Genomic DNA, 21,214 nt, shown 5'->3' with positions numbered 1-21,214 from the left:
TTCTTACCTTTTCCGATCCGATCTCTGTCCCAGAACAAGGCTATCCCAAAATGTCAGACCTGGCTAATCCTGCTAGAAATGGGCTTTTTCTCTTCAAGAATAGCAAAATAAAATGAAAGGAATGCATCAAATATCTTCACATCCGGGTTTCCGTTTCCATTTTACATTGACCTTTAGCCTCCTTCTACAGCCATGTGCCCAGCTATGTCAGAAAATCTCAGCTATCAGAACAAGATTTTGTTTAACTTTATTTGTTCTCATCCCACCTCAGAAGTCCAGACTACTTCCTTTATTATACATTAGAACAAATACCAACATTAAGAAAATGCTTTAAAATATTTCTATAGCACTACTATACATGGATCTGATTTTTGATGATGGCCTCTTGAGAGAAATTACCATGATGCAAGAGTTTGTATTTTCTAATCTAAAACCATATAAGAGATATAAAGGATACACTACCCCCATGAGGAGACACTTCTACATACAAACTTGCTTTGATCCCATTCTACAAAAAATTTGTATTTGATCTTAAAGCAAATATCCAGAAATAGAAGCAGAAACTAGGCTATTTCAGGTAATTAGTGTATAGATTTCTTAGAAAAACAGAAATTTCAGAAGTTCTTGTATAAGTCAAGATGTTACAGTTGTATTACTTCAGAGATATAATTATATAAAAAATTTCCATGCCTGATATATCTTTATCTGTGTCAATTGCAATGGTAGGATATCATTCCAAAGTTTAATGAGAGAAATGATCTTTAACATGTTATTTTTCCCAAATAAAAGTTATTTAATCTTTCCATAATCATAAATCATTTGTATAAAAGATACAGGTATATGGATAAAATTTAGTCTATAATTAAAATTTTTCCTTTTTACAGTTTTCCAGTTACAAAAGGAGACTTATTTTTCTACATTTTGAACACTGAGGATGAGATTCCACTCTGATCGTGGTGTGAATATAAACCAGGAGGATGCTGACTAGGTGACCAGGTCCCCAGACAAGACTCCGACCACAAGCTTCAGTGACCCTGCTTGGCAGAGCACAGCATCCAATACTAAAAGTAAATATAAAGCCAAAGAGATTACAGCACGGCACTGTGTAACATTCTCCATTACCAATTTTTAAATTCCCTATTAGGGCCCTTTCCTAGCATTGGTATTTTGTTCACTTGAGATTATATGAGGTCAATTAGAACAAATCCTCATTGATTTAGAAGTCTTGTATGAATGAGAATGTGTCAATAATGAAAAATGCACTATCAGGAATAGGTCTCGAAAACATATTCCAAAAATTTGCACATATAGACCCATACAGCAATTTAATAATTCATGTACTTAGTCATAAAGATAGCTCATAATTAATTATAATAACTAGTTATTATAATTGAAAATTATAACTCTTAAAATAAATTTATATAGTCCTCTACCACTTACTAAGTATGTCTAGGTATACCACTATGTGATAACTACATAAACAAAATATATAATAATGGTGTTATGTTTTAGAGGAATCATATATATACATATATATGTATTTATAAATAAATTTAAGTATAAATTTATAAATAAATACTTAAATTTATAGTAATGTAGTATGTAGTAATAGAGACAGAAAGATACACTGGGGGTTTCTTCAAACTTTCTCCTATATAAACTTTAGTTACTTCTTTCTTTCTTTAGTCCTGGATTTGAATCATATTTTTATCTTACACTTTAAATTTCTCAGTAACACCAGAACATAGTCTCATCAGCAACAATAGATACAATTATGCACCATTGTTCTCTGGGAAGTTTCTGGATGTTCTTTCTTTCAGGCTGGAGCCGGTCAGAGCAGGTGTACACGGTGTAGAGAGGGTACAAAGAGACACAGAGAACCATGCCCATGGTCAGTAAGGACACACAGCCATTGCAGACAGACAACACAGACCTATCTGTTCCCTGCTCAGAGCATCCTTCTGTTAACATCTTGATCCATCTCCATTATCCCTGCAAACAAAAACAGACAAAGCAAATTGCACAGGTCTACACTCCCTTATCCATCATCCTAACATCCAGTGGTCTCTGAAAACCCAGTCGAGATTTTTTTCCCCGTTTTTTTTCTCTTCATTAATTTGGCACAAACTGTACTGACTAGAGGCTATTTATCATCTCTATTCTACTAAGAATAAATATTAATGTTGTGCTAGGAGAAATTAATGTCTGCGGTCACAGGGTACTGCCCCACACCATATGTGGTACATCACTTAGTACATAGGAGATGTAATTATTACCTTCGTAAAAAAATTCTCAGAATCTCCAATTTTGGAACAATCTGTCTCCAGGAGCTTGTCTTCCTATCTTTCTGCTTCCGGCATTTTTATCTTGGAAAGTTTCCTTTTCCTCCTAAGACTCCAGATTTCTCTCAATCCCATAATTGTTCTTCATCCATTCAGCCCAATCATTTTCTCTCATCTTTGAAGAAAATTTTTTAGGCCATTCAACAGTTTGCGAAGTTGACACTCTGCACCCTGGTGCTGCTGAAGGGCTCAGGCCAGGGACTTTCCAGTCTTCCTCTCTCGACCATCTCCTCATCGGCACCACGGCTTTGGCTTGGCATTGTCCTCCTTCTCTTCTCAAATCCAGATAAACAGTCCTCTACTTTTAAAATAATTGTTGCCTTTATAAATACATACAAACTAGTTGCTCATTTTCTTTGAAAGTATGCTTTTTACAAAGTACTTAAAGGCTTGTCTTCTGTCTGATTCCTTGACCCATGCACTCTTCCTGGGGCTTTCTGAGAATGCACTGCACACTGTGTTGCTATAGAGAAACACTCATCACTGAAGGCGGAGGAAAGAAGAAGAGAAAGATACAGCAGCAAGACTAAACATCTACGTTAATAGTGCAGTTCACTAGCATTTGGTCAAATTAAAGGCCCTACTATGCTCCATCCAATGCATTGCCCTGGACTGTGCAGTTCAGCTGGACTAGGAAAACACAATGATTGGCACTGGACTTCACCATTCTTCTATGAAGAGTCACATCCTTTATCTTTGTTCCTCCCTAGTCTACCACCTACCAAATGCTATATACATGAAAGGTAGCTAATAAGCATCTATTAAGTGTAATTTTTACATTGAATATTTCACTTATGTAGTCTCAGTTCATTTAATACTTATAACATTTCATACAATAGATACAGTACATGCATAAAGTATGTGTGTGCATGGCAAAAATTTCAGATGCCCTTCATTTCCTGTCTTTCTCAAATGCCATGTCTTCAGGAAACTGTCCTGTAAGTACGTGAAGACACCAATGTCCTCAAGCACACACTGTCCCCTTTCCTCCCCTGTCTCTGTCTTTACTTCCCACATGAGTGTTGCTGCTGTTCTTTATGAAGGGGGCTGCTTGCACCCCAGGGTCTTCCTCTCATCAGTGCCTACCTCATAGCCAGTGTTTAAATAGCAATGGGCACAAACTCAGCATAGCATCTGCCCTCCATGCTCATCCCTGGAAACAAGATGCTCAGTTGTGGTAAAAGTGAAGGCACAGTTTTCAGTGAACTCCACCTTCCTGCACTGCAGTTGGTGGTGTTTCATGAATTGTGCCGATTCTCCTCCTACTTTTATGCCAAAACAGCTTAACCTTTTATTTAAGTGTCTCTGGTCCGAAAAAACATTAAAATTGGGCAGCGCTAATAAATACTGCTACATAATGACTCGCTCTGGTTCTCTGCAGTAATTAGTACTCTGGTGATGGAATGTGCCTCTGGGTTCAAATTTTTATAATGTTTTGACAGTTGGAATCTCACCAAGCATGAAATGAACCAATAAAAAGATTCCTTTTTGTTATCATTCTCCAAGCATTAGAAAAAAATCTATTCTCCATACCTAACTGAGAGAAAAAGAGAGTGACCCCCTCAGGTTCAGAGAGGTTTATGTAGCATTCAAATGAAGGGAAGATAAATGTGAAATCTCTGATAACCAAAAGCCAAGAGCGAGTTCTTTTTAACAGGCACGTGCATCTCAATCACGTTGATTAGCAAAGCAAGGTAATATGCATTAAAATCTTCACGCCAGTCAAATTCTCATAAATACCACATTTTATTTTTCATCTTTAACTGTTTGGTGATTGCTGCATTTTTAATCACCACAAATGATTCCTTATGAGGGTTGTTTTTCACCTGAATACAGCTTTCCTTTCAATACCATCACATCTCAAAGAAACAGTTTCTCATAGACGCATAGCATGCCCCCACACAGCATTGACAAGGCTAGGCAAGAGTTTCCACTCCAAGGTGACTCTCGTGGGCTTCACCTGATGTAACTTCAGCTATAATTCCAAGGTTTATTTTTACATGTTTCGAAAGTTCAAAAACTTTAAAGGTTCCAAACATCTCTAGTAATCGAAACGTCCTCTGTGGCAGCTGCACTGCTCTCCTCAAGTTTTAAGCCTGGACAGAAGCACTGGCACCAAAACAAGGGACATATTTAATGGGTCTCAGACTACCCTACACGTAGCCGATGGTGTGCCTTATGCTGTGTGTAGTTTGCTACATTGTAGGCAAACACCCCTTTACCAACAAGCTCTTCAGGGCTTAACATTCATTTCCTCACATTCATTCTGAGACACCTGTGCTTTGCAAGTCATTTCCTGAACTGTCCCTCAGACACATGCAGCAGGCGCCAGCAGACCATTGTCCACTCTGACACATGCAGCAGGCGCCAGCAGACCATTTTGATACTTGCACTATTTTCTTAATTTCCTTGAGTTTTTAAGGAGCCAACAAAGGTGTTAAAAAGATTACTAGACGTTTGCTTCACATTATGACATCCAATTTACCTCCATAAAATATGGATTTCCTTTATAAATTATGTAATGTTATAGAATGAGCTGTGCAGTATGCAGGATGAACATATTCTGTATCAAACAGGATCCAGGGGTCCTCTAGTCAGATACATTGTAATTGTGCCCCTCTGAAATGAAATGCCACACTTATAAATTGGTTATTTTTAAATGATTAAGCTAACGAGTTCTGAACTTTTAACCTATATGGGTTTCATAATTACACAGCTTGAAATCCTCATCAGAAAATCTGCCTGCTCCTGAAATTCAAATCATTTTATAATCTTGAATAATGCATGGCAGCTCTACAGAAATTAAAACATTCATAAAAGTAAAGAAATTCATAACATTAAATTTTTCTTCAAGAGCATAAGGCAACAGAAATAAATTAGCTGTCACATTTTGGTCGCCCAGCCCAACATCTCCCTCCTCCCATCTCTTTCACGAGAAGTACCTGTATCATCTACACATACTCCATAATGATTCAGACATTGTCTTCCAGTCGTAACAGGGCTGGAGTACCCATGAGCACCATAGCTTGGATTGCCTACACAAGACCTTCACGAGATCAAGCCAGTCAACAACCCCATTACGAGGAACTATGTGAGCATCATGAAGAAGAAGACATAAGCAGATGATGTCTGCTCAGGGAGAAGAGTGAGGTTTCTTCAGGGTTGTGGTACCCAGTAGTTGTCCATGTTCTGGTACACAGCCCTATGGTCATGCATATATGGATGGCACTAATTGGACTCAGGAATAGAAGTATATCATATGCATATATGAAATTCTCAACGATTCATTTTAAAACTACTACTTCAGAGGAAGTCATGCCCCACACATTTCTTTTCAGATTAGGAAAAAGATAATGTAATTGATATGAAGTTGAGAGGATGGAAGGGTCCCTCCCAAGAAGAGTGGTTAGTTGTAAATATGACCACAATACACCCAATAAACTCTCAGAAAATTAATAATACCATATTAAATAATAAATAAAAGTAAAAAGAGATTTAATCTGTGGCATTAATAAAGGAAAAGTTAAGTGTACAAAATTATATTTATACAAAATAGACTTTCAAGATTAAAATTATGTTTGTTTGTTTTTTTAATTAATATTTTTATTACATATTTTCCTCAATTACATTTCCAATGCTATCCCAAAAGTCCCCCATACCCTCCCCCCCACTTCCCTACCCACTCATTCCCATTTTTTTTGGCCCTGGCGTTCCCCTGTACTGGGGCATATACAGTTTGCGTGTCCAATGGGCCTCTCTTTCCAGTGATGGCCGACTAGGCCATCTTTTGATACATATGCAGCTAGAGTCAAGAGCTCCGGGGTACTGGTTAGTTCATAATGTTGTTCCACCTATATGGTTGCAGATCCCTTTAGCTCCTTGGGTACTTTCTCTAGCTCCTCCATTGGGAGCCCTGTGATCCATCCAATAGCTGACTGTGAGCATCCACTTATGTGTTTGCTAGGCCCCGGCATAGTCTCACAAGAGACAGCTACATCTGGGTCCTTTTAGCAAAATCTTGCTAGTGTATGCAATGGTGTCAGCGTTTGGAAGCTGATTATGGGGTGGATCCCTGGATATGGCAGTCTCTAGATGGTCCATCCTTTTGTCTCAGCTCCAAACTTTGTCTCTGTAACTCCTTCCATGGGTATTTTGTTCCCAATTCTAAGGAGGGGCATAGTGTCGACATTATGTTTGTTTTTAAATCTCTCCTGTGTATTTCAAGGAAAAATGTTTAAAAAGCAACTAGACCTAACATTTTACTAATGGTGCTGTAGAAGAAATGGAGCTCGTTCTACTCAGCATCAGAGCAGTGATCAGAACTATTCCAACCCCTGCACAGCATGATCACCTCCATGTTCATTTAACCGGGATTTTGATAGGAGTCCACGCCATATTTAAGATTCTTAAAAAACCAACATTAAAAAAAACAATTTTCTATAAGTTTTAAAAAATTTTTATTTACTCTTGTGTGGTAAGTTCTATTTATTCTAATTTCATACATGAACCGAACTGTTCATATGCCAGCCATTCCCTGCTGTTCCTCTAATACCTTACCCACCACTCCAATATCCTACTCAAAAATATGATTAAGTCTTCAACTTTTGTCTGAAAAATATATCATTTTAATATTACAATTAGTAGAGTATTTATTGGTCTGAATCACAGCAGATTCTTCAAACAGAAAGCAAAGAAAGGATGCTAAAAGTGTAAACGGGCATGAAATGCAATGTCCATATCTGAAATCATCTTTCAAACAATAGACACGCCATCAAGATGGCGCAGCAGGCAGACTGCTGATCACCAAGCCTGATGACTGATTCAGTCTCCAGGACCTACATGGTAGAGGGAGAGAATCAATTCCCTCCCACAAGATGTCTTCCGATATCCACCGGCATGATGTGGCACACACAGACACACATACACCCTAAACAAACCAACAAACAAATAGTGTGTGATAAAATCTGAATATAAACAATGACAAAATTATGTTAATTCAAAAATTGGATTAATTTCATTATATATGTGCTTTCTTAATTATGCACATAAAAGGGATGCATATACCCATCTTCGGGTAATAATTACTTTGGCTGGGTTTCATTAGATGAGCTGAGTAATCTCATTCTTATACTGTTCTACATTTAAAGCATTTTGACATTTAATAAGTAATAATTTTAGAATATTTTTAAAGTTAAAGAAAAGAAAGGAAAAATTAGACCTGCACCTTGTGCTCAAAAGTGTTTCACAATTTATTCTTAACAAGTTATCCAACATTCTGTGTGCAGCTTGGCTCCAGCAGGACAGACTTGTAAGTGTTTTGCCTGAGATGAATTCCTAAGTCATTCAGACTGTAAACACTATAACCACGTTACTGGCATTGCCCCAAAGTAAACGGTCAGGAGCACGATGCAGATGCCAGCTTTTATGTGTGCTTTCTGCTCCACGTCTAATGGACAGAGAACGAAGATATTTTAAAACAATGATTTGGCTGAGATATTAATCAACCTGATGTCATAATAAAAGATTGTGTGTCAAAAACTCAATCCAGCATTGCATTCCTCTCCTTATATGGAGACACTAGCTAATTTTAAAGCCTTTGTGGTGTTTATTTCTTAAGAAGTACACTACTGTCAAAACAGTGCCCAATGTATTTCTACCATAATAATTCTCACTGTTCAAAACCACATTTTCCATTAAAAAAAAAGTCTAAATCTTAAATTACCCATATTTACTCTTGACAACCTTAGGCTATCAGATACTGTACTTGCATACAAGAAACATTTCTCCATTTAAGAGGGAAATATTTAGTTTTAAAACCCCAAAGCAGTGTGTTAAATTAAACTTATCAGGGAATGTGTTAGGCCAAATGCTCTTTTCAATCAATCTGGTATTCATTTTCAGCTTCTGACTTCCAAACAATAGAAAATGTTTAAGGAATACTACCTTCAAGATTTTAAAAGTTCTCTTCTATTTAAATATTAATTTACAATATTAAAGTAGGAAAATTGCACAGGTTTCAATCTATACACATAAAAATGTGCACACAACTCTAATGTTTAAAGTTTATTTGTCTAAGTAGTATTGCTTTGTGTGTTCACTATATGTGAACACGCAATTTATTTCATATTAAAGTCTCTGTTGAGCAGAGGATATTTCCTTCATTATGTTCGGTCATTACAATTAAATGCCTAACTTACTTAAATAGAAGTTCCTATTTGGGAAAGAGATGTTTGTGTGGCTTATTTATACCCCTGCCATCAGGTCTCCCTAAAGAAACACCGCTCTATCATTTTTTCTATCACTCTCTTGTGCGCATTTTTCTCTGTTACTTCTTCATGTTCATCATAGCAATTTAAAAATAGTCAAACACCAGGTCATTGAATCTTCAAATGACTTCTTACTAATCAAGTCCATTTACCCACCTCAATATTTACATGGTATTTTTACAAATTCTTCTGGTGTCTCATCCACTTGACCTCAGTTCCAAATTATGCTTTGTCCTTGAGGGGAAAAAAGGAAAGTTCTGTAGCTGCTTCAAAGAACCCTAGGTTTAATTGTTATCTAGCCACTTCAGAAAAGAACAATTATGGTTTTGATGTCATAGTAAGAAGGGATAACATTTTTTACATTACTTGGGTATGAGACACATTGACTGTGTCACACACAAGCACAAATGTTCCCAGTGTCTAAAGAATTGGACTTCTTGTTTCCTTGGAGAACAGGAAATTTTCTATAACCACCCCATCCAGGGCCAATTGCTCCTTGGGAGTTTCTGATTTGCCTTTGCTACATCAGGGACATCATGATATCTCTTCACCCAACTTTTCATCATGATTCCATAGCTAAATAGTAAAAGGGAGAGCCATAAAGTCAAGCCCCTCTTTCCTTTCCTTTTCTTTTCTTTTCTTTCTTTAGTTAGATATTTTCTTTATTTACATTTCAAATGTTATCCCCTTTCCTAGTTTCCCCTTTGAAAACCCCCACCCCGTCTCACCGCCCCCTGCTCCCCAATCCACCCACTCCCATTCCCAGTCCTGGCATTCCCCTATACTGGGGCATAGAACCTTCACAGGACCTAAAGGCCCCTCTTTTCTAAGAGGATCTGGAAATCAATCAATCAATCAATCAATCAATCAATCAAAGATGATAATTTCTGAGGGGACACTGGAATACCACAGCTGACCCCATAACAAATGAGGGAGAGATTGTAAAATTGTCATCTTTCCCTGGCAAACTTTTAAGGTAGTTTACTTTTGCTTTTTTATTTTTTTAAAGAAAAAAAAATTGTTTGCTTCCAACAGTCTGCAGTTTCTTCATGTAAATAAGATTGAATCTAGATGAAGGGAAATCCCAGCAGTTTGAGTTTAGTCACACATATTTCACCTATGTAAAAATAGAAATTCCAAAGTCCAGGGAACAGACCCCATAGGTATAGCTGGGTGACAAACAGTTTCAGTTTTGTTTTGATAAAAATCTATACGAGTTTCTGTAATGACTGCACTAATAAGCAACCAGCGGTGATCAGGGTTGTTCTTCCTTCATACGGATAAAGTATACCACCCCGGGACACACACGCAAAGGCCTTCACATCCTGCCAGACGTACCTGCACATGCTCTTGCTCTATTCATAACAGCAAGAAAAGAATCCTAATCCAGATGTCTATCAACCGCTGAATGGATAATGGTTATGTGCTACAGATACACAATGGAATTTACTCAGCTATAAAGAAAAATGAAATGTTCAGTAAAATAGATAAATCTGTAAAGTATAGTACTTAGTAAGGTGATCTGAAATGAGAAAGACAAAAAACACCTGCTCCTTTCATAAGCAGAACCTAGCACGCAAATGTACATACATGTATGTGTATACATGCATACACAAAAATGTTAAGTCCTCACTCAAGGTCAGAAAAAATATCATTCTTTTGACCAGGAAAACATAATATTTCTTTAATGCCTCAATGGATCCCTAGTCAAGGCTACTATAACATTTTCCCCTCAAGACTGAAGACCTTAAGACCTTAGGAGAGAAGGAATAGAAGTGTAAAAAACAAAAAAAAAAAACAAAAAAAAAAACCACACAACTGAGTTTTACTGTGAAGATCTTGAAATGCAGTTTCAAAGCCGGTGCCCAGAAGGATCTAGGCCCTAGGCTGTAGTTACCATCCTTCTCAATGCTACAACCCTTTAATACACTTCTTCATGTTGGGGTGAGTCCCAACCGTAATATTATTTATTTTGTTGCTACTTTACATATATGTTTTCTGATGGTTTTAGGTAATCCCTGTGAAAGGGTCCTCTAATCCCCCATAGGGGTCGCTACCACAGACTGAGAACCACTGGTCTAAAAGGAGTTTGAGCCACACATGGGAGCTGAGACACCAGAGCTTTCTCTTGGTACTTTCAGCTAGAGAACCAAAGCCATTTCTGAGACTTTTGCTTTGAGGTTCTGCACTAAGATGTCTCCCTCCTTTGTTCATCATCAAGAGCAGTACACACTTTCATTTTCACATAAGCTAACTGCAGGCTTGGTATAATTTCCACTTAAAAGGTGACCTATTTAGAAAATCGCCTTATACTATCATATGCTAGCTTCCTCTTAGATTGAATACAGTGGCCACACTAAGCTGTCAGTCTAGAAGTTCTACCACTATTACCCACTAAGAGCTATGAGACTCTTCAAGTTTTATGTGTCTGGATATTTCTGAGATTCGCACTGTGAAAGATCATTTTATATGAGACTCTTTTCCCATCATTCTAATTAGCTTATAGTTAAGATTACACAAATATCTATATTTGAACTATAGCATATTTTAGGCTGACATTATTAAAGACATTGTAACTGAACTTGCTTTGAGCTATTTATCTCCAATTGAAGTCTACACAGGAGGGTTATCTTCTTTATTTCTTGGGGAATGTCACTTGATCTTTCAAAACTGATTGGTAACATCAAAAGAAGGAACTCTAAAGAGAGAAGCTGAAATGTTCAAACTGTCAGTATTAAGTTCAGAAATCCAGTCATGATTCCCTAAGTGAAGAGTCTAGATTCCTATAATGGAAAAGGCATACTCTCTTCTTAAGCAAAAAAAATTCATAACTTAGAGAGCTTTAAACAACTATAATGTAAAAGAGTAAAAGAATTGGATATTCTTGCTTATTAAAATGTATTTATAAATTCAGGCATTTATACAAAACTTGAAAAAAGTACCTCATAGAAGTGTTACAAATACTACTTCAATTGCAAGGGTAGCCTTTAATGTCTGTTTGTCTCAGTGCAGTTTATTAATAATATAAAATATTGGAGCCCTAGGAACAAAAGAACCAGTCAGAGTCAAGTAGAAAGCCTACCACATGATATTCAAAGCCTACCAGATGATACTCCTATCAGACTGTTACACAGCTCATATGTCTTCATGAAACTTCCAAGAAAATGGACAGCTTGCTAGGCTCCATGAGTAATTTTTCACCATTGAACAGCATCCTCTTTGGCCTGTTTCAGGACACACGTGTCCTCTTTGTATCAGGGCTTTAGTGTGTTTTGCTGCCTTGTTTTTATAACTTCCTAATGCATTCCTTGAGGTCTCTTCTTTCCTAAAACAGATGTTATTCTTTATGCCCCTCCTCCTCATTTGCAACTCTTAAAAGCACATCTGCCCATTTCTTAAAATCTACTTTTATTCATTAAGTAACACACACGCACATGCACACACACACATGCACACACACATACTTTTCAAGATTACAAGTCATCAGGAGGAAAAGGCACTGTCCCTCCCTCCACGACTGTCTGCAGCTCCCTGTTTGAACGTGACACTGACAGTATCTCGTCCTACTCAATCAGTTTCTAAGGAGCATCCCACTCTTCTCTACCCTGACTCCTCCTGAGTATCTCCTTGATAGGACACTGAGGTCCTTTGACACAGGCAGCCTTCCTTCTAAGCGTCTCTCAAGTTCCTGAATGACTTAATCTACTCACATCATCATGGCAGGTCCCTTCCAGTCTACAAGGAAACGTCCATAAATACTTCTTAGTGCTGCTAAAAACAAAAGTGATTTATTTGGCTCAACATAGTCCTAAGTGTTAATGCTAATTTAATTTGGGATTCTCCTAGTTCAGGGCAGTTGGAGCAGTGATAGTTGACCTTATAAGAGAGAAAGTTTGTAATGAGGAATGCTAGAATATCAAGAAAAACAGAACCATCCTACCAACTTCCAGTCCTCTGCAAGCTCTGACGAGGTTAAATCCAGCTAGGTATTAGTGGAATACAGTCTAATTAATTCATAATTGATGGGTTACCAATTAACCCCTGCAGGTATTTGTATTTTAAAAGAGGGTGTTTTGTAAACCCTGCAGTATTCTATTTGATATAATTTAAAACAGCATAGGGCAATTGTAATTTGTAACTTACATAACATGCATGTTTCTGTAGAGACTGACTAACCCTTAATCTCAGCATAGATATATACTTATGGAGGTGGCATCAAGAGAAACTAATGTGACAGAGAAAATTTGTAGAGCAGTAAGCAGCAAGACAACGTATGGCTAAGGGCACACTGTACGGTGAAGGAGGCTAGGTTCCTTGACTCTTTTTCTCTGACTTGCTTTTTGGCTCTAAATAAAGCATTATTGTGATCTCAAGTGTGACTGGATCTTTTCCTTGTCCTATCTGCATTCTTGCAAACATTTTTTATTTAGTTTTTGCTGTACTACAGGAAGCAGCTGCATGAGCAGTAGCATCAAGCCTGATGATTCCTTTTGTCCTTTGAGGGAACTCTTGCTTCCCTGACCTGAGCACTGCAAAGCTGAACCACAGCGGTTAGACACCTGCATGCGTCTCATTCACGTGTACACGTATAGACATGCTATAGATGCCAACCAGGTAAACTGTAGAAGGCACTGGGGAGTCCATATTTGACTTGGCCATCATCAGGATTATGGTAGCTGTAGTTACTATCTCCCAAAACCATTTATCTTTGCCATAGTAAGGTCACAGAAGTATTAATGCAGAGGGCTCCTCTGGGCTTGGTACATGCCTGCACACTGCTTCCTACTGCAATATTTAAGGGGCAATATAGGTTCCTAGAAAGGAAAGGTAGCGAAATAGAAACTCTCAACTTTAGTTTCAACTTTATCAGTGACTAAAACCAAAGATGTTTATTAAAACAAAAGTATAAATAGGGTGTGGTACAAATACCTTTGGTCCCAGCACTTAGGAAGCAGAGGCAAGTGATTCTCTGTGAGTTCAAGACCAGCCTAGTCTATATAGTAATTCACAGGCAAACCTGGTCTACATATTGAGATCCAATCAAAGAAACAAAAACATCATCATCATCATCGACGACAACAACACCACCACCCATACTAAGTCAAGGTGCTAAAAAATAATCTTTAAAAAACCATCCCCTTCTTACATTAAAATTTTCAAAATGCCAAGGGTCAAATATTAATGCTTATATTAAAGTATTAATTATGTATATGAAGTTAGAGTGCTCAAAAAGCCACTTGGGATTGAAGTGATCTAAAAGTATTGACTGCTAAAAAATAGTTTGACCTGGATATTTAAAGATCGATAAAAAATAAGGAAGTGGTACAAGTATATCCTTATTATGTGTATAGTGCTTTAATATTTTCATTGAATTTTCACACACAACTTCTATCTTTCCCTGTGACACTAAGATTATTTACCACTCCCATTTTACCAGTGAGAAAACTGAAATTCTGAATGATCAAATTATTTAACATTGGAAAGTGTTCATTTATTTTTTCTACATTATCTGAATTCTAAGTAAGGGCTAGGCACAGTTACAGGCACTGGAAACAAGCAATGGATAAAACTATCAACCAATATTATGTATGTATGTGTATGTATATGTGTGCATATATATATATATATGTATATGTATACATATATATGCATATATAGATACATATACATCATATACATCATATACATATACATATACATATACATATACATATACATATACATATGTAAGTATGTGTCCTAAATTATCAGAGACCAGGCACAAGGACCAATAGGCATGCTAAACAAGTAAAACACTGGAAGTATAGAACAGGTAGGAGGTGCATGTAAGAAAGAAACCATAGCTTTACTACTGTTGCCATTTAGCATGCTTCAGACAGCTGGGGGGAAGTGGGTATTCCAGGGACTCATAACAGAACCTATGAGACTTGTACTTTATTCAAGTACAAATGCCTATTATCATCCACAGTGACAGGTCCCAGGATGTCCTTCAGACACCAACCTCTATGGATAGATGCCCACATCCCTAACAGGACAAGAAGTTGCATATGAGTCATATGTACTTTATATATGTATTTTAAAGCATGGGCACATTACTAAGCATAGCTAACAGAGCATAACTATTCCATATGCAGCTATTGTATTGATCATGTGTTAAAGCCAAGGGGAGGTAAAACCAATGTGTCCCAACAGCAGGGACAACCATCCTAGGCTTCCAGATAACAATGGTGGAACAAATGTTAAAGAGAGATTGAGGACCTGTGAGGTGGGGTGTGCTTACATACACATTCAGTGTAGCCCTGACACAGGGCAAACACAAGTGAAGTCGTTGATGCTCTCTGGAATTCTTTTCTTGGTACTTCTGATTCACAGCTGTTTGAATCCAGAGATTCTAAATCTGTAAATACAGATTGAAAACCACATTCCTAGATGGGATATGCTTTAAGCAATACATTTAAAATAATGCAAATCCAATCTTTTTTACTTTGATAGTATATTTGATAGCTAAATTTACTATGTAATGTAACACACTAGAACCTAACAGTTATTCTCCTGAGCATGTGGCTTCACACTGTGGCTAGGTTATTTATCACACATGATATAATATCACATAAAATTACTGCATTGTTTTAGCTTCAATTACCCATGAGAAAGCCATGACACAAAGAAAGGGGCTACGTTGCTGAAAGCCATTCAGGTAAGAAAACCAATAACAAAGATCATTCCCAACAGTTGCCATAACCTTAGTCTGGACTTTTATTTATTAAAATTGTTATCTCTGTAAATGCAAAGATGGGGATAAAAAACACGAAAAAAGAATTAAAAATAAACTGTGCTCAGATGATTAAGACTTTGAAAAAACTTATTAGTTCAAGACTAGAAGAAGGATATTCTATTGACAGGAGAGAAAAGAGAACATAGGGCTTGCCCCTGGCAGAAGTCGGCCCTCAACAGCAGCTTCGATCAGAATGCCAAAGAGGAAATGCTAAAATGGACTCCGGAAAGAAACCAGCCACAGTCATGAAGTCCAGGAGTCCAAGAGACTTCCCTGGTTCAGATACTTCCTGTTTAGGAAGATGTTAAAGTTAGTCCATAAGACTAGTATACTTTGGATCTAAAATTCTATAATTTTATTACTCTCTAGCAGAAAGTCATCTTGAGGCCCGTGCCATGGGCCTTGTAAGCAGAAGCACTTCTCTCCTCCCCTACAAGCTTCCATATTTCTTTCTGAAGCACTGTTTAAACCTCTAGGCACATCATAACTTCAAGATCCCTTCAAAATGTAAGTGTTCCAGAATTAAATTTACTATATTATTATTTAAGAAAATATAATAGATTTAGAACAATTATTTTATGTTAAGGTAGAAGTATCACTAATAAATTAAGTGTTCAAAAATAACCCAGGATTGTAAAAAAATATATATAATAATTCAGTATCTTTTAAAAAGGATTAATGTAGCAACAACACTTCCCAAGCAAAACACAACATACACCATGGATTGTCTAGTTACACACTAAAGTCACACATATCTTAGTACAATCAGCCATCAACCTTTCAGTCAGTAAAAAGGAAGTTGAGAAAGCCAAAAATAGAAACAAGTTTTATGAATGCAAAGAGTGTCCTTGGCCATTTTTGAAAAACTTAAGAGAGCAGAGATATGTATGTGTAAACTCTCCCTTTACTATCCACCTCTGATCTGGGATCTATACTAAAAAGACAAAAGACATTTTCTAACTGGGGGAGTGTCAAATTTCAAACTGTTTTCTGAGCTGGCTTCTAAGTGACTGTGCCATCCACCAGAGGGCAACAGAGTGCTCTGAGAAAGCAAGTGGCAGTGTGTCTGACTAGGTCACTAGTTCATTCACTGTGCACAAGAGTCTCCCTTTGAATATGTGAAGATCCCTGAATGCTGAGTATGTTAACAGACAGTGTGTTCCTGTTCTAAATTTAGTCCTGCTGGCATTTCATTTCTCACATAATAATAATATCTTAATCCAAATATTGTGTCATATTAATCAAGTATCTCCTTATAAAACTATTTTGAGCAATTAAATAACTTTAAAACAAATTTTATAAGATTTGTTTGAAACTATTAAAGTATGCATTAAGTTAGTTTCTTTGGTGTTTCAGTACTTAATCTCAAACACTTAGTACTTAAATCAAGACATGCACATGAAAATATCATAATAATAGTATTATATCATTAAAAGACAGCAAGGGACACTAAACACATAACTCTTCTACACTAACACTACACTAACTAACATTTTGCTGTTAAATAAATTGTTGAACCTGAGGATAAGGCAGACAAAAGTCTAACAAGTACTTATACCAAACACAAAGACAAAGCTGAGCTGATAGTGTAGTACTTGAACATGAGACAGCACATGGTATTCAAGGGTCAAGGCCCAGTTGTGCAAGTCAAGAGCTCCTGGCCTGCCTTCAAGTTTAGCACTTCCCATCTGTAAAACCTAGCTGTAAATAAAGAAATTTTCTGTGATGGTATACTATACTTCACACACCACACCACACACACACACACACACACACACACACACACACGTGTGTGTGTGTGTGTGTGTGTATGTATATATATTACATATATATACACATATGTGTATATATGTATTACAGTTAGGGTTAGGGTTGGAGGTTAGGGCTAGGGCATATATACATATGTATGTATGGTTATGGAAGGAATTCAATTTTCATAAAAATTATATACTTTCATATTTACATAGTTTTATGTTGTAGTTGTCTTTTTTAACCATGCCAACAATTCACAATGTGAGTTACTGTTTTAAGAGTCTATTATTGAGTAACAAGACCATGGGATTCAGAAGTCATCTCTTTATCAAACTAAGTAAATGAATTAGATCTTTCTCCAATTTTACATCAAATCATTCCACCTCTAGTTTCTAGCCTTTATTGAACTGCACTGATTTTCCGAAAGCAAAGCAACCACAGCTGACACCGCTTTGGGACTGTAATTGCTGTTGGGATCTTGGCTTCTCCATTACTTGGTCCAGCCTATCTACAGCCCTCATTGCCAGTTCCCCTGTAGGTAGTCCATCCCAGGAATGCAAGTGTTATGACTTGAGCATGAGTCTTCACACCCAGCCAATCTTCTCTGTGCCTGCTCTCTGTCCATATTCCATCTGTGAATGAGTATTCACCAAGTAATTTACACATAAAAGCCCAACTGTGCCTCCAGCCTTCTTGAGCAGGTTTGATATCCAACAGGAGGTCCACAAACCATCAGTTGAAATTACTACTTACTGTGAATTGACTAAAAGTAAGAGAAACAAGTTTGGTGGGCTCTGCTTCCAGGAAATATAAGAAAGCTCTCTTTTTCACTGATTATTTTTTTCCTTTTTTAACAAAAAGAAGAAAATTGAGTGATTCTTCTTCAGGCAACACGAAAAGTGCAAATCCTTATCGATTGTGTAGCACAATGGCAGGCATCATGGAGAGCCATGAATGTGCACTAAGAGGAAAGCTGTAGCTGTAGCTAACATATATGGATCCTCTGCTAGGCTCTTAGCTGACTGTGTCCTTGTCTCCGTATTTAATAGTGGTGTTAAGTCCCATTTCAAAAAGACACACATAATAACGCTGTTTCTGTGTCTAAGATACAAGCTACATTTTGAAAAGGCCTTGAGGAAACAGTTGAAAGAATGCATCAGAGGAAAGTGCTGCATCAGACAGATCTCCTCAGATATTGTTAACAGAATTTCCCTTCCTGAAATGGGATTTGAAATAAGGCCAGGATGAGCCGGTATCTTCTGCCCTTTCTTTAATGTAGCATTTTCTTGCTTTTTGTATGAACACACTGGCAGTGGAATTTGAGATGCAGGCGGCCTTCATTATTAAAAATCAAGCCAAATATCTCAACTATCTCAAAAAAGGAAGGTGTTCCCAGGGAAGAAGCAGAAAGTGAACTGGGAAAAGGCAAATGAATGGCCATCATTTGGTGTTATAAGGGGGAAATCATGAAACACTCTGTAGCTATGCACGGTAGCTCAGGCTGCAAACTCAGCACTCTGGAGGCTCAGGTGAGGGAAGTTCTTGATTTCATGGTCAATCTAAGTAGCTAAAATGAAACCACAACAAAAGAACGGTCATTAAATGCCTTACCAGATATCTTAACATAAGAAATACAGAGGAGGAAAGGATCTTCAGCCCCTGCCTTCTAGGAGTTGGCAATCTACTTAGAAACACAATTTGCTTACTGTGTGGCTGACTACCATATGAAGTAAGTCAAGCCAAGTGTCAAAAGAAATATAAAATAGAAGACTATGTTTGCAAATATTAACGTAACACACACACACACACACACACACACACACACACACAGAGAGAGAGAAAGAGAGAGAGAGAGAGAGAGAGAGAGAGAGAGAGAGAGAGAGAGACATGCTACAAATAAAAATAAACAGTGCTAATGTTATAGAGAAGAAATCTTGGAAGCAGTTCTGTTTCTAAGGACAACACAGCTCATATTAAACAGTGTGTTTCAATGACAATAATCTAGGATATTGCCATGGGATACTTTCCTTTTATACCTCATCAAAGTAATAAGAAGCAAAATTCCATTAAAATGCTACATTTGTGATGAATTATTCCCAAATAATTAAAAGAACAGTTTTAAAATTTCCTAAATATTCAACATACTCAGTGCAATGCTTTTCTTTTGTTTCAGGGTGAGGATTAACATGAAAGAAAGACATACACAGGATACAGTGTGCCATCTACTTTGAGAAAAATCTACTCTGTGGCTCTTTGGGAGTCATCCATACCCTACTATATTATCCAGTATAAAACACAAAACACGTTCCAACCTCAGGCATTAAGATGAATATTTAGCAACTGTCTGGAATAAACTCCAACAGCAGCAGTGGCTCCAACAGCCTCTGTAGCTGACACTAATTTATTGAGATGTATTGGGAGCTCTTGAGAATGAAGAGTCTGCTAATTAGGCCACCACAAAAAAAGTTCCCAAACTTCGACAAACTTCAGGCAAACATCTGATGAAGAACTTTGATTTATGAGCTGTCCAGGTGAAACCAAAACAGATGGTATCTTTTAATAATAACTGACATATGAGTTTGTTAAGAAATTGAATGGCTTGAAAATATGCTGCTTGGTATAGGAAAATGAAGAAAGTATTCAGAGTCATCTACCTTATCTTTGTCTTCAACAACATCTGCTAAGACATCATCCGGATCCAGGATTCCTCCATCTGTGTATTCTAAGTGATGAATCTTCACCCAGTATCCAGGATCCTGTGGTGGAACAAGCAAATCTGATGACTCAATCTATTTCTACCAAAGTAAGACACATTTTAACAGAGATGATTAATCTCAATAAAGATACGGTATATTGATTGTTATAGCTATGGTTCCTATTGCTGTGAGAAAATACCATATCCAAAACTAAAGTGAGGAGTCAAAGGTTTAGTTTGTCTTACAACTCTCAAGCCACAATTAGTCACTGATGGAAGTCAAAGCAGACACTCAACAGGACTGAAGTCTGGAAGCCGGACCTGAAGTCGGACACTGTGAAGCAGTGCTGCTTACTGGCTTGCTCCCCAGAGCTTGCTCGGCCATAGCTTGCTTCTTATGGCACTCAGAACTACCTGCCCCAGAGGAAGGTGCCCTTAGTGAGCTCGGCCCTCCTACAGTAATAAATAATCAAGAAAAAGTACTACTGGCCTTCCTACAGGCCAATCTTATAGAGATATTTTTCTCTATCAAAGTCCCTCTTCTCACATATATCTAGAGTTGTGTCAAGTTGGAACACCAATAAAACTTTTAACACAAAACAAAGGTCTTATGTATAAATAACTGCCACTTTTATCCTGTTTAACTTGAGGTCTACCCATCTAATAAATTTTTCTGAAATTAAATTACTATGCAGAAAATGAACTACCAACCTGAAAAGCACCTTTCAACTTAAGTAATGCCAAAAATATTCTACAGAATAATTATGAAGGTATTTCCTCAACTTCAGATAGTTTAAACTATAATATAAAATTTCCAAAGCAGAAATATGTGACTCTCCCAGCTTTAACTTTAGCAAATCGGTGGAATTGGAAGTGGGGGAGGGTATCAGCACCCCAATCCCTTTGCCTTTTTAACTTCCCATGCTCACTGTGCCTTCTCAGCTTCAGGGTGTTGATGGGGCCCAGAGAAAAGCTCCAGCCCCGTTCCCATTTCTCACATCGTGACATTCTCTGGGTAGCTGTGCCCAAAGTAACATGGTGCTTTCTAAACCAACCTTATGACTTAGATTATTTCCAACAGTCATTTTAGTATAAAACACGACAGCCTGATATTAAATGCAATGATGATGTTACCTATTTCAATTATTTGTGTACTACCTATTCCAGAAAAAGAAAATAAGGAATGCTAGCAATGAATATGAACATATTAATGAAGAGAATTCAAGTATCAGTAGAGATCTTAAGGAATAACCAAGCTAAAACCAACTTGATTCTATGATTCTTAGAAGGCATTAAGATACAGACAAACAAACAAACAAACAAACCTTGGTAAAGGGACAAATTCCAGTTTCTAAAAGGAGTTGAAAATCCTCCTTGGATGAAG

The 21,214-nt window shown here is 37.3% G+C and overlaps 1 protein-coding gene and 1 long non-coding RNA gene across 5 annotated transcripts in view; one reads left to right on the top strand and one right to left on the bottom strand.

Moving 5' to 3' along the window:
• Pard3bos1 overlaps positions 1 to 15,885 on the top strand; it is a 93,267-nt gene extending 77,382 nt beyond the window's left edge. The window contains exons 3-4 of the long non-coding RNA XR_373443.3: positions 885 to 1,067; positions 15,753 to 15,885. This is a non-coding gene — a long non-coding RNA (par-3 family cell polarity regulator beta, opposite strand 1). The remainder of the gene's footprint in view (positions 1 to 884; positions 1,068 to 15,752) is intronic.
• Positions 1 to 21,214, bottom strand: part of Pard3b (par-3 family cell polarity regulator beta) — a 1,003,618-nt gene that overhangs the window by 854,446 nt on the left and 127,958 nt on the right. For 3 of the 4 annotated variants that reach the window (XM_011238602.3, XM_006496298.3, NM_001081050.2), the window contains exon 2: positions 19,790 to 19,891. In XM_011238602.3, the coding sequence (XP_011236904.1) occupies positions 19,790 to 19,891 (102 nt within the window). Of the gene's footprint in view, positions 1 to 19,789; positions 19,892 to 21,214 lie in introns of those variants that run through there. The other variant, XM_006496299.4, reaches the window with a different exon arrangement.

The sequence above is a fragment of the Mus musculus genome, chromosome 1 (genome assembly GCF_000001635.26).
Source record: "Mus musculus strain C57BL/6J chromosome 1, GRCm38.p6 C57BL/6J".
NCBI lineage: Eukaryota > Metazoa > Chordata > Mammalia > Rodentia > Muridae > Mus > Mus musculus.
The sequence above is the reverse complement of the archived record's forward strand: the minus strand, read 5'-3'. Positions and strand labels throughout refer to the sequence as shown.